The sequence below is a fragment of the Carcharodon carcharias genome, chromosome 18 (genome assembly GCF_017639515.1).
Source record: "Carcharodon carcharias isolate sCarCar2 chromosome 18, sCarCar2.pri, whole genome shotgun sequence".
In the NCBI taxonomy this organism is placed as follows: domain Eukaryota; kingdom Metazoa; phylum Chordata; class Chondrichthyes; order Lamniformes; family Lamnidae; genus Carcharodon; species Carcharodon carcharias.
In genome coordinates, this window is record NC_054484.1 from 70,028,362 (window position 1) to 70,043,214 (window position 14,853).

At 38.9% G+C, this 14,853-nt stretch overlaps 1 protein-coding gene across 1 annotated transcript in view; it reads right to left on the minus strand.

The window, feature by feature from the left end:
• Nucleotides 1-858: 858 nt before the first annotated feature.
• Nucleotides 859-14,853, minus strand: part of med14 (mediator complex subunit 14) — a 65,869-nt gene continuing 51,874 nt past the window's right edge. The window contains exons 29-31 of the mRNA XM_041210980.1: nt 8,423-8,548; nt 6,750-6,939; nt 859-5,498 (exon numbers count right to left, since the gene is read on the minus strand). Coding sequence (XP_041066914.1) covers nt 5,425-5,498; nt 6,750-6,939; nt 8,423-8,548 — 390 coding nt within the window. The 3' untranslated portion in view covers nt 859-5,424. The remainder of the gene's footprint in view (nt 5,499-6,749; nt 6,940-8,422; nt 8,549-14,853) is intronic.

The following is a 14,853-nucleotide window of genomic DNA, read 5'->3' on the forward strand; positions in this document are numbered from 1 at the left end:
TAACTTTACCTATTAGTTGTGTCTTCTCAATCCCAGATTTATGGGATGTTAGCTCCTATGTATTCTCCAGTAGGAAATTTACCTTAACTTATGCATATTAGCCTATAAATGGCAGATAATAACAGTATAGCTTTTGTGTCACAAGGGTCTTTGATTACTTTTGGAAATTGTCATTGAGACACAAGTGTTGGAGAAAAGCCAGAACTCTAACAGTAGCTCTTCAATTGGGATTGAGGCACATTGATATAAGCAGACCTTCATTCTGTATTTGCCCTGTGCCAGGTCTTTTCTGGCAATGGGAATTCAGCTTTGACCTAAAATAAATGCAACATTTATATTTTTAAAAAATCCAAAAAAAGGAATTCAGTTCCAATAAATGTGATACTTATTTAAAAGATGGTGAAGCTTCTCAATTACAGGAAATGAGAGACTTCTGTAACAAGCGGGAGAGAAAGAAAATTTGAGCCAATCATGCATCTTCCAGTTCCAATCATCAACCTACTCCTTTGTTTTGAAAATGCGATACTTTTAAAACAAGCATGGAGCAGCAATGAGTATTCAAATGACCATTACCTAATGTTCCTCTTTCTCTTCCTCTCAAAGATGCTTCTTAATAAGTCAGTTTTTAAAAAAATCTTTTTCTAAAAGTCAGAGTATTTCATCCAAGTAGATTGTTCAAAATATATGATGTCAAAGAACACTGAAGTGATTGAATTATAGTTATGTAGTATTTTGTCTCATTTTATTCAATACCTTCTCAAATAGCATGTCTTTCCAAACTGATTAATCCCTGTTGCTCAAAACTCAGAGAATTATGAATATTATAACAATTGCACAAATAATAAGCTAGAAAATTAAACACTGAAGTATTTATTTTAAAATTGAGGTACACCAAAAGGAATAGCCATACAAATAAATATCGATACTTTAAAAAAAAGTGATTTAAAAAATGAAATTCAAATGAAAACATCAACATTCAAGAATATCTTCTGCTTTAACATTAGCACCTATTCAAATTTAGAACCAACTGACAAGTCTGGAAACAGGAAGTATTAAAATTGGGAATTATGGTTCATCAACGGATGACAACAAATTCAAACGGATGTCGGGAAAGGGAAAATCCACATTACAGAGATTGTTAGATCTTTGTTGGCAGTTTTTGAGGTCAGCGGTGATGCTGTTGCTTAGCTGTTGACCATGAAATCAGGCAATTGTTTCCACTAAATCTCAAAAAAATGACTGTCCATGCTGAAGAGAAAATTGGTTAAGTTGTCAAAAAAATCTTATATAACTTATTTGCCATACTTCAATAAAATAACAGTATCATATGTAACATTTTGTTCGGAAAATGGTTCAAAAGTTCACAGTTTTAGAATAGAACAAATTATTCCTTAATTTATAGAAGATTTCCGTGCAAAATTCTTACCAAGTTTTCTCTGTGGTATATGCAAGATTTATTGAAGCAATTTTTTGGGGGAAGGGGAAAGTATATAACAAAACTACTTCCCAAATAGCGATTTAATAAAAGAATATTTAGATGTTGAAACAATCCATTTAAAGATATTTTTCCTTGACAAGTTTTAATCATATTTTTCACAAGGATTCAAAATTCATCCAGAATGTAAAACAATGACCGATTTCAGTCAGCAGCGAAGCTGTGGTGTGGAATTCCCCCTTTTTTGATGTCAGTTTGAATCTGGCGCCAAGTCAAGAGGATCTCCAGGTGATGTCATAAAGCAGAATAAGCTGCCAATCATATTGAAGTATTCTCAGGCAGCAAACCAGGAAATAAAATACACTGAACTTTTCACTTTTAATTAAAATATTTTACAGAGCAAAATAAATGATTGGGACATATACATGGGATTAGCTAGAAGCTGAAATATTATAAATGAAATAAAAATATTTTAACAATGTGAATTATCATAATGGAGGAATTTGACATGCCATAAATATAATTTTTCAGGGACAGTGCGGCTGATCAGTAATTATGAAATTAATATACCATTAAAGCCCCAGTGACACCTCATACAACAAGGTGCAACTTTTTCAAGATTTCATTTTGGAACAGCAAGACTTATAGTGTAAAAGAGTAAGTTTTTTTTTAATCAGTTCAGTGGTTTTTACTTTATTGCAGTCTTTGGCAGGGGCTGGGGGAACTTCAAGTGTGCATCCTATGGGAAAGCATCTGGATTTCTATATGAATTGTGCATGCACAGACTCCAGAAGTTGCTGTTAATTTCAAAGGAGTAATGAAAGCAAATACGAACAGTTGCCATTGTCAATCCTACCATAAAATCTAGGCCAATAGATTCAATGTCTGAAAAAAACATTTTACATACATTTCATGATGATCCAAATACTGTCCTTGCTGGAATCCTCCCCCATCACAAACTACAGCTCATCCAAAATGCTGGAGTCTGCACTCTCACCAAAGCCCACATGCCCACTACCTTTTTTTGGTCAAGTTCCAGTTTAGGTGACTTGAAAATTATTTTTTCCAGTCAAGGATTTACCTCCAGTGAAATAGACAAGACAGATCCCACTTTCATGCTTCTGCCCCTACTTTAGCATTACAACTAGGGCCCCTTTTTCTTCACTTACTGTAACATCATCTTCTGCATTTGATGCATCATTTTCTGCCACTTTCAACTTAACCCACTAACAAACGGATATTCCCTTTTCCTCTTTACAAAGGAAGGGATTGTTAATTGACACCCTGGTTTGTTCTTCTGCCACCTACTCTTCCTGTCATCTTTCTGTGCAAGCCCAGGAGATACAGCATCTGTCTAATGACATCCTTCCACAATACTGTACAGGGCTCAAACAGACCTTTCCAGGTGAGACAGCAATTTGCAAATACTTCTTCAAACCTAGTATACTGGATTTATTGCTCAGTTCCTTTACGTTAGGAAGACCAAATGTAGCAAAGAATGATTATTATGCTCAACACCCCCATTCTCTTTGTAAATGTAGCACCAAGCTCCTTATTACTTCCATTTCCTGTCCAATTCTGTCTTTAGAATTTGTATTTAAGGCACCAGCATGGCTGGACCTGCTCTACTTCACTAGTTTTTCATGCTTCCATTTCTACATGCATAACCACCCAACACCCCTGAATTCCTGTGTCTCAAATCTATTTGATTTCCAGCATTATGCCTCCTATTCTCTTATGCTATCACTCCTGTCTTTTAACCATTTTGTTAGCATTTAAGTACTTTACAGGCATTCTATTTCAAGTATTTGCATTTCTTATGTCCCCCCAACCCCACCCATGGCTTTCTTTCTATTTGTCCCTTTTTAAGGCGGTTCATCTGTAATAGGTTCTAGTACTGGTGAAAGATTCATACCTGAAAAAAAAATTGTCCTCTCTGCAAATACTGCCTGATCTGCTGAGTGTTTCTGGCATTGTTTTTGTTTCAGATTTCCAGCATCTTGTATTCTTTGTTTTGACTTTAAGATCCACATTTTTACCTTTAAAAGTGATCCATCAACTTCAGCAATTTCCTCTATCCCTACAAGTGTTCTCCAGCCTTTGTCACTATGTCTTGTCCTCTGAAACACTTCCCCTAATATATCCACCTTGTCACCTATAGTTCTCTTAAACAGTACTTCCACCCCCTCCAAACCATTTTTTCCCTTTAAACCTAGTACTTGGTATGTACTCTGTACACATTGCTCTGGAAAGTCAGGAATGTCTTTCTATAAGGGCAGTATGCTATAGAAATGGTAGTTTCGGTTTGGTACCGAAATATATGGAAGCAGTCCAGGTAGTGGAAAGTAAGATCAGGTGAGCCACCTCAGTGATGGGGAAAGTGGCATCATTCATAAATCAAGTTTTTGCCAAAGGCAGCTTGTCAATACAATTATTCATAATAAGGTCATAGGCACCCAGGAACTCGATGAGCAAGTTGATGGTCCAGAAGAAAATTTTTGTGGTGGTGATTGTTCATCCACCAGCCAAAGCCAACATCTTGTGTATGGGCTGAGAAAGGAGGTTGGTGACGTTAACTCCAGTAAGCACGTGGTGGGGGGAATGGGGAGGCGCAAAGAAAGGACGCTGAGAATGGAGGATGGGACAATAGAAACTGCTGCTCAAGACGTCAAAAGATGCCACAATGGGTCCATCAGAGTGCATTGAGAGGGCAAAGAGGGTATCAGATGAGTATGTTCAAGAGGACTTAAGCCTGAGTGGTCAGGAAGAGAAGGTTGACTGAGAACTAGTGGTGGATAGAAGTAGGGATCAATTTGGGATGTGGGGCAAAAAACAAAAAGGAGATGGTGAAAGACAGAAGGGCAAAGGGTGGAGGAACAGAAAAGGGAGTAGCACAACAAGGGTTGGAAAAGAGATATAGTTGATCAGGTGTAGAGTGGTAGAAGCGAAGAAAACATGCTGAGAATGAAGGATAGGGCAATTGAGTTACTGCTCAAGACAGCAGCAGGTACCACAATGAACACCAGGGAATTATGAGTCACCTATGAGAGACAATAGGAAACAGGTATTTAAAATTACTTCAGTAATTATGTTTAAATTCATCACTGAACTGCCAAAATATGACTTTAAAAGTAAAATAAACAAAAACTCTGTTGATGTGCAGCTTTTTGAATATCACCCTATCAAAATAAAGTAACTGTTTTGAAGTTGCATCTGTCAAAATTGCCGTTAAACAAGGTAGCAATAAAAAGTAGTTGAAAATAATAGAAATACTTACCTCATTACTTGGAGCATTTCAGAAAAGGCAATGAGGGGGGAGAAAAATAAAATCTAGCGTAATTGTACAACCAAAATTTTGCTGCCACACCTAACTGTACACATTATCAATGTTGTATGAATAAGGTGTTACATGGGATGGTGGTTTTATCTGCTTGTTTATTAAATATTGTTTCTAAGGCAATATGACCAAATAACTCAAATTTTCTGTAAAGATTTAAAGCAATCATAATAAAATACAGCTCCATTACTTTAAAGTTTCACAATTTACTTTACAACAACCAAGGTAACAAATAAGTTTGAGAATGAATAAAACTCAAGCTATTATGCCAGAACATGTGAAATTTGACAGATTTGCATTCTCTAAAAAATATTCTTAGCATTGTCATAACCTAATGGTCTTCTCCTTGTAAATATTATACTATGGTTAAATCTAACTCAACCAAACAGGAATTTTTCTGTATTTATATTTTCCTTGAAATGCAGTTTATAAAATACACTATATAACAGCAGGTAAACAAAGTAATGAATGTATCTTTTGATGGAAGAAGTTCATCCCTGAAGAATAAATTATATCATGCTCTCAAGTCATATTGGAGCACAATTTTGATAATCCTTAATTTTGTTTTGCATCACACACTGTCCACCTAATTAAGTTGTACTCAATCCTTCTTTCTTCACTTGAAGGACTTCCTAAGGCAGGCTGTAGTGTGTTACTGTCGACCCCCGGGGGGCAGTGTTAGGTTTGCCATCAATTCCCTCACTGCTGCATAGATTGTGCAGTCACCTGAAAAAGTAACATTGTTAATATTAGAAAATGTACAAATCGGTGGAGCAAGTGACCAGTACAACAAAATAACTTAACAATAAGGTTTTTTTTGATAAAGAACATGCTCTGTTGGGTGAAATGTGCTCTTTAACATACCAGCTATGGTTACTGCACTGTGAGCATGGACAACAAGAATTTATTTATTATACGAACTTGAAGAAAAACTGAAAACAAAAAACAAATAGGCTGGCCCAGAAGCAGAGCACTGGACTCCATTTGGATACCCACATCGGAATTCCTCATCTACTTAATGGTCATATGGAAAAGCCCTGGACAGGTAAATTTGATTAATGGCTAAGCTTAAAACCAACTATATATTAATTAATGTGTCTGGTATTTTGAAAGATACATTAGTGTTTCTACATAGGCCATTATCCAAATCAGTGAACCCCAGTGTCAGCAAATGCTCCCAGCTCAGGTATAGCATCTAATTCACAAAAGTGCACACTACATCAGTGTAACATTTTTTTCCATTTCTCATATGAGTCATGCTGTGGTCATCTCTTACAGAGACTGTAATTTTAATTCTCAATTAGTACTAAATTAGGGGCAATATGTGCTATGGGGGCATGCCCACCAGAAATTGAATAAACTGATTTCAAATCAGCCTTAACAGCCAGGAGAGGATGAGGTGAAAGGTAAATACCGTATATGCTCACGTAAGAGTCCAGTTTCTGGGACCAAATTTTTACCCAAAAAGTAGGGGGTCGACTTATACACGAATAATATTTGAAGGGTTGAAATCCACCCTCTCCCATTGTCTTGTTACCTGTTTACAGCAGTACATCAACTGGTTGCAGAGTTGCCAGGTCGGAGACGATTCCTGCCAACCCTGCCCCCAGAACTAATGCAAAAGGAGCCAAAAAGTATTTTTATTATTCTGACTAGCTGATCAGCCACCTTCAAATGAGAAGGTTTACGCCAGGGCGAGTTTGACATCAGTGGCGAGTGGGTGGTAAGGAGGAAGAGTTTGGATTTTTTGGTCAAAAGTCAGGGACTGGCTTTTACATGAGACTGAGGATATCTGGAATCTCAAAGAGAAGCAAGCTATTAGAAACATGCCTGAGTTTACATACAAAATCTAAATTTCTAACCCAAACATTCCTTCATGATTAAACTTATCATGGCATTTTATGTTTTCTGCAAATTGTAATAAATAATTAGATGATGACAGACAGACATTCTGAAAATCAACATTTTTTGGCTTACCTTGTGGTGGCTGGTGCACCTCTGAAAACCTCCTCAAGATGTTGCTAACCATCGAGGCAGCTGCTCCTGATGTGTTCTGTGGTCTAGGAATATCAGCTTGCTGTGTTGCCCCTGTTGCCATATCATAGACAATTGGCACAATTATGCTGACTGGTTCTTGTGGAACTGTTAGTCGCTGAGTGAGTTGTAGCTTTTGGAAGATTGAGGGTGGGGTGAAAAGCACAGAAAAAAAGAGGAAAAACTTAAATTTGGTTTCATAAATACAGACTTCAACAAGTACAGTTTTCTTCCTTTTGGTTTAATAATTTAATCTGTACCATGTTCATAATTTAATTTCTGAACTGTTTCTGGTAGTACATGGTGTGAAGAACAGATGTGTATTTGGCCGAGTTTTATTAATTCTTCTGCTGCTACACTAGATGATCTTCAGATTAGATTTTGGGTATGAATATACACAACAGTACAAATGTCTGATCTATCAAGACTGAGTATCGGCGATAGTCTCTAAATGAATTGTACTTGAAATTCTGCATGCTAATGACTGCGCACTTGTGGCACATTCCAAACTGGACCTTCTGCTGATGAAGAGATTTGCAGTTTTTGCTGACAGTTATGTGGTTACCAGCTCTTAGAAAGTTACATGAGAGATCATCAATCACTATTGGTAAGGCTGAATAGCATGTGGGCAAGGAGCTCACCTATCTTGAAAGTGTATTATCTATTGGCGCAAGGATTGATAAGGAATTCATGGCTTGCATGTAGAGAGTAAACACTGCTTTTGGTAGTCTTGTGTGGAGCATAAACACTGACATGGATCAGTTGGACCAAATGGCCTGTTTTTGTGCTTTACAAGTGCACATGCACAGACAAAGAATGTAATCAGCAATTGGCATGAAGACAACCACTAAACTGAAGGATTATAAGGGAGTTGCCCATACAAATCTCCTTTCTGGATGTGAAATGTGGACATTTTACAGAAAGCACATGCAACAGCTAGGTAGGTTTCACCGAAGACATCTTTGCATCTTATTTCATATTAAATGGCAGGACAACACCGCTAACAATGAAGGACTGGAACCTGCTGATGGCATCAGCATTGAAGCCATGGGATTCAGTGATCAGCTCTGTTGGGCTAGATGAATTAGGATGAATGGTGTATGTTTGCCAAACCAACTAATTTTCTGCAGAACTGGTGGACGGTAGTAGAAAGTAAGACAGACAACAACGACACTATACGGACACACTAAAGATTCACTTGAAGCAATGCAAAATGAGTTGCCAATTCATATAAAACTTTGGCCATGGGTGGTAACAGCTGAAGAGGACTGAACTATGACACCATGCCAGTTTGAAGATAAAAAGCAAAAGAAGGATGGATCAGCAATGGCAGAGGAATAAACTACAGAACCCCTCTAGGAACATTATTTGAAACTTGGGGTAAGACTATGTGTAACGTGTTGGCCTACTTCGTCAACAACACACCTATCTATCACGAACGTACATTCCCTCTATTGTTGGTACCTTCATCCTTGAATATGAGGGACACAACCGCACTAAACTTAGTATTCATATTATTGCGCCACCAATCCCAACAGTTTCTCACACTTAATGAGTTACAATCTGATGATCGTGGACTGCAATAAATGCAAAATAAACATGGTTGTTATACTTACAAAGAACAGCATCTTGGATTTCAACACTACTGCAGGTGTTCCTGGAGGAGCAATTGGAGGAGCACTAGGAGGAATTGTCAAACAGAACTGCACATTCCACCTTAGCTGGGTGGCTTGATCTGGAAACTGTTCACAAGAAAATACAGCATGATTTAATCAAATGTTAAATGAAGATGAAATTGGTTTTGCGTATTCAGATGTTCTCCAACATGCCTTTCTACTTGAAGCAGGTATAAACTTCTATTCTAGGAAACATTTTTGCCACAGTTTCATGTGCAACATACTGGAGTAAGTAGCACTTCCAGTGAAGTTACAAAAAACATTAAGTTAATTTTGCAATACACTTGATTTTCTTTTTACTAACATTGCAGTGACATCACCTTTGTAATAAAATTGGGCATGACGGAAAACAATTTGATTAACAAATAGGTCAGTGAGACACAACATTAAGCTAAACTGGATGATGGGAAATATTATTATTACCAGCATTCCATGTCTCAAAAGTGTACTACCATGAATAGCATAAACCTTAAGCCAGCAGTCCTAATTTCTGTAGAATCAAAAGCAGAGTGAAGGGTCAAATTTGCAATCCACTAACTTGTCCCCCTGAATTTTGTACTTTTAAACTTAACAACTATACTAGCAATTTTTAAACAGATTATTCAGCTAACTTTAATATCTAGAATCACAAGCCCTGGAGTGTTAAAAATGTTAATCATAGCTAGAGTGAGCTACATCATATTTTGCACGATTCAAGCATGCAGGTCAAATATTTTGTGAAAAAAACAAACCAAAAGAAAATGCAACACTTTTATGAGTCACTAGAACTCCCATGCCATTGAGTAAATGGTATGGTATGTGTGCTTAGTCTTGAAAAGGCCAACTATAATGCTTTTACTATGATGTATTAATCTGGAGCTAACTCCATCTGTATTCATCCCTCAAAAAAATCTATCCCCCAACTAATTTACAACTTCACTTTCAAAATGCCAATTGTTAAGCCTTTGCCCCTCTGTTCACCACAAAACATTTCTACGGCTACTGATTTGCTCATCCACACCCCCATCTCTCCACCTTTGATGCCCTAATCCCCAATAAAATCATTATTTACTCTCACTCTGGCCATTCCTGCCGGTATGGCCACATCTCCCCTTTCTTAAGTCCAAAGTTGAAAACTTGAAAGGATATGGTGGACAACTGGCTTAGCCATTCACTGCCAGAAATGGCTGGATCACTTAGAACATTATTGGGTCATAGTCACATCTGCTAAAACTGCTTAACATTCCAGGGTCATCCTGGAATGCAAAGATAACTCCTAACTTATTTTCTTTACTGCAAATCGTCTTCAACCCCTCTCCCCTCCAACATCACCTCCAATAATAAGTGTGGGAATTCATGGATTTCTTTGTTACCAAGATAGAGACCATCCAATCTGTTGCCTCTGTCATGTCCCTCCTTTCCACTAGCCCACCTGGTCAAATTTCCTCTAATGCTCCCCCTTGCCTTAAACTTGCATCTTTCTCTGGTTTTTCTCCTATACCTCCTTATGCCCTCTCAAAGCTCATCTTGTCTATGAGAGTCATCTCCTGCTCCCTTGATCCTATTCCCACTAAACTGATCACCCAACTTGCCCTCCTGTTCCTGAAATTAGTCAATATTGTTCTCTCTCAACGGTTCTCTTTTAAGATGTCACCTCTCTGTCCTTTAAATCTGCCATCATTACCCTTCTGCTCAAAAAACCAACCCTTGACTCTATTGTCCTTTGCAAACTACCATTCCATTTCCAACCGCTTCCCCAAAGTACTTGAATGTGCTGTGACCTCCCAAATCTTGTTTGAATCCCTCCAATCATGCTTCCGCCCTGCCACAGTACTGAAACAGATCTTATCAAAGTCACAAAAGACATCCTTTGTGACTGTGACAAATGTAATCATTCCTGACCTGCCTGCAGCCTTTGACACGGTTGTACCGTTGGGTGGACTGCTCTCACTTAACTATGGCTCCGATTACATAAGCATCACTTGCAGATTCTGTGAGGAGTTGGGAATTTGGTTCAGGTTCAGTGCACAAGTTCTAATTTTTTTCAGCCTCCAGTAGTTGATGAGTTTCCTTCCATGTCTCCAAGTTAGGTGAGTGCAACTTTCTATTACCTTAGCTGTGTAAATAATTAACAAATTGACTAATTAAATAAATAAGGTTGGATAGAAATGCCAGGGCTGGTGGTGTGCCGTGACTGCAGCACGTGAGAATCTGTGGAATGCACTGCAATCCCGGACAGCCATTTCTGCAGTAAGAGTCTGTAACTTAGGCAACGTGGGCTCTGAGCTGGTGTCTTAGTTGCAGATATTGCAGGGCATCAGGGAGGGGGAGTTCCCAGGCCATTTTGTTCCAGGAGGCAGTCACTCCCTTTAGGTTAGGCAGAGTTGTTCAGTGGTCGGGGACTGGAGGATGTGATTGCGAGTCAGGCAGGTAAGGGGAACTAGCACGTGGTAATGGAGGAGCCTCAGCCCCTGACTTTGTCCAACAGATAAGAGGTGCTTGCTACCTGTGTGGATGTGGAGAAGGACTGCAAGATGGATGAGTGGACTGACCATGGCACTATGGTGAATGCATGGCTCAAAGAGGGGTATGAGAGAAATGGGTGAACCGTGCTGGGGTCAGTGTTCTAGCAAGTCACATAACTAGGGAAATAGAGAGGGCTTTAGGTTAGCTAGGGGGGTAAAAGGATCTCACAGGGGAAGACTGAGTAAATTAAGGGGAAAATGACAAGGCAATAGATTAAGGTAGCAATAAAGGTAATGATCATTGGAGTGTGGCAGGAAGAGATGGTGAGTTTGCCAGCAGATAGGGCCAGAATTTACAAAAACAGTAAAAAACTGAATTAAGGGCTCTGTATCTGAATGCCCACAGCATTCGCAATAAAAAAGACGAATTGTCAGCTGAAATACAAATTCATATGTATGACCTGATAGCCTGGAACCTGAATATCCACGGGTATGTGACATTCAGGAAGGACAGGAGGCTGGGAAAAGGTAGTGGGGTAGCTCTGCTATTTAAAGAGGGCATTAGTACTGTAGTGAGAGGTGACTTTAGTTCTAAAGATCAAGATGTAGAATCAGTTTTGAAGAAACTAAGAAACAGCTAGGGCAGAAACGTTGGTGGGAGTTGTTTATAGGCCACCAAACAGCAACGGTAATGTAAATCACAGTATACATCATGAAATTAGAGGTGCACGTAACAAGGGTAATATATCGTGGGGGGTTTCAATCTACATATAGAATGGGTAAACCTAATTAGTACTAATGCTGAGTAGGATGAATTTTTGCAATGTCTGCAAGATGGTTTTGTAGAGCATACGTTGAGGAAACTAGGGAATGAGCTATTTTAGATCCAGTATTTTTCAATTAAAAAGAGCTAATTAATAACCTAGTTGTAAAGGACCTTTCAGGAAAGAGTGACCACAATATAAAATTTCACATTAAGTTCGAAAGTGACGTAGTCCAATCAGAGACTAGGATCTTCAAGCTAACAAAGGAAACTATGAGGGTATGAGGGGCAAATTGAATTTGGTAGATTGGGAAACGACATTAAAAAGTATGACGGTTGACAGGCAATGGCGAACATTTGAAGAACTAATACATAGTTTACAACAAAAATACATTCCTTTAGTGCACAAAAATCCAGCAAGGAAAATGTTCCAACAGTGACCAACAAAAGAATTCAAGGATTGCATTAGATCAAAGCAAGAGGCATATAAAGTTACCCAAAAATTGGTAAGCCTGAGAATTGGGAGTATTTTAGAATTTTGCAAAGGAGGGCTAAGAAAAGAATTAAGAAAGGGAAAACAGAATATGAGAGTAAGCTATCAAGAAACCTAAAAACAGACTGTAAAAGCTTCCACAGGTATGTAAAAAGGAAAAGATTAGCAAAAACAAATCTGGGTCCATTACCGGCACAGCCAGGAGAATTTATAATGGGGAATAAGGAAATGGCAGAGAAACTAAATAGATACTTCATGTCTGTCTTCATGGAGGAAAATACTAAAAACCTTCTAGATATAATGGAGAATCAAAGGGCTAGTGTAAATGAGGAACTGCAGGATGTATATTGTAAAAATAAAGTACTGGAAAATTAATGAGATTTAAAGAAGATAAATCCCCTGGACCTGATGATCTACATCCCAGTGTGTTAAAAGAGGTGGCTGCAGAGATATTGGGCTAAATTTTATATGTCCCTGATGGGTGTGTTCCCCGTTGTGGGGGGGCTCATAAAATGGGGTGGGCATCCATCCCACCACCTATTCATACACCCACAAACTCTGCCCCAAAATAAATGAACCAATTAAGGATCAATTAGGCTTGTTATCAAGCCAATTGACCCTGATATGATGCAGCCACACCATAAAACATTTGGTGGCTTGGCCTAAATAGCCAAGTGGTTATAGTACTGGGTTTGAGCCACACCATAAAACATTTGGTGGCTTGGCCTAAATAGCCAAGTGGTTATAGTACTGGGTTTGTAACCCCAAGATCAAGAGTTCAAATCTCACAATGGCAAAACTATGAAACAATGTAACTTCATCTGAAACAGATGGAAACAGGTTTACTCAAAAGAGTATCAAGAGTGCAAATCTCACAATGGCAAACTATGAAAAACAATGTAACTTCATCTGAATAGGAACAGATGGAAATGTGTTTATACTCGAAAGAGTTACAAATATCTAAATAGAAAAATAAATAAAACAGTTGGTGCTTGGCCTAAATAGCCAAGTGGTTATGGTACTGGGTTTGTAACCCTAAGATCAAGAGTTCAAATCTCACAATGGCAAACTAAAGAACAATGTAACTTCATCTGAAACAGATGGAAACGGGTTTGTACTCGAAAGAGTTACAATCGGGTTTGTTAAAGGGATAAAACATTTGGTGGCTTGGCCTAAATAGCCAAGTGGTTATAGTACTGGGTTTGTAACCCCAAGATCAAGAGTGCAAATCTCACAATGGCAAACTATAAAAAACAATGCAACTTCATCTGAATAGGAACAGATGGAAACGTGTTTATACTCGAAAGAGTTACAAATATCTAAATAGAAAAATAAATAAAACATTTGGTGCTTGGCCTAAATAGCCAAGTGGTTATGGTACTGGGTTTGTAACCTCAGGATCAAGAGTTCAAATCTCACAATGGCAAACTATGAAACAATAAAACATTCGGTGTGGACAGCCAGATGGGAACAAGAAGCTCGGTTTTTAAAACTTTGATCTTTAAAGAGAATGAAAGCAGCGGCGGGGTGGGGGCAGGGGGCGCTCTTCGGTGGCTGCCCTTAGCCGATCACAGGGCAGTCCCCTGTGGTCAAACAACCCCTTCTTTCCTCCCTGCTACTTAAACCCACCCCCTCCCCTCCCTACCGTACTCATCTACCTAACCTACCCAAACCTTCCTGGCCTGAGACCCTGGGCTTACCTGCTCCGGGGATCTATGGGCCTTGATCTTCCTCTTTTCCTGTAGTCCAGGCAGCTGCCACTGACACCCTCTTGGTGCTGCTGGCCAATCTGACTGAGGGGTGTAAATCCCATGCAGCCCTTGTTAATTAGCTCAGCAGCACTTTATGGCTGCATGGCAGGTTGGCGTGGAGCATTTTGGCTCCTTGCCGAGATGGCTTACGGTGGGGAGGCGGGGTTAGTGGCAGTTTGGGTGCTGTCTGCCCTCTGTGTTATTCCACCCAGTAGATGCAATGGTGGTAATCTTTCAAAATTCAACAGACTGTGAAAAATTTCTTCAGATTGGATGGTGACAAATGCAACCCCACTATTTAAGAAAGGAGGGAGAGAGAAACAGGGAACTATAAACCTGTTAGCCTGACATCAATAGTAGGGAAAATGCTAGCATCTATAAGAAAGGATGTGATAACAGGACACTTTTAAAATAATGGTGGGATTGGGCAGAGTCAACATGGATTTATGAAAGGGAAATCATGTTCAACAAACCTATTGGGAATTTTTTGAGGATGTGAATAGCAGAATAGATAAGGGGTAACCAGTGGATGTGGTATTTTTAGATTTTCAGAAAGCTTTTGATAAGGTCCACACAAGAGGTTAGTAAACAAAATTAGAACACATGGGATTGGGGGTAATATTCTGGCATGGATTGAGAACTGGTTAACAGACAGAGAATAGGAATAAATGGGTAATTTTCAGGTTGGCAGGCTGTGACTAGTGGAGTATCACAAGCAGTAGTGCTTGGGCCCCAGCTATTCACAATCTATATCAATGATTTGAATGTGGGGATTAAATGTAATATTTCCAAGTCTGCTGATGACACAAAACTTGGTGTCATCATGTAGATAAGAAATAGAAGGGGGAGAGGGTAGGTCCTTGGGGGAACACCTGATGTAAAGGTATGGGATCAGGAAAAGAAGCCATTTCAACATTAGA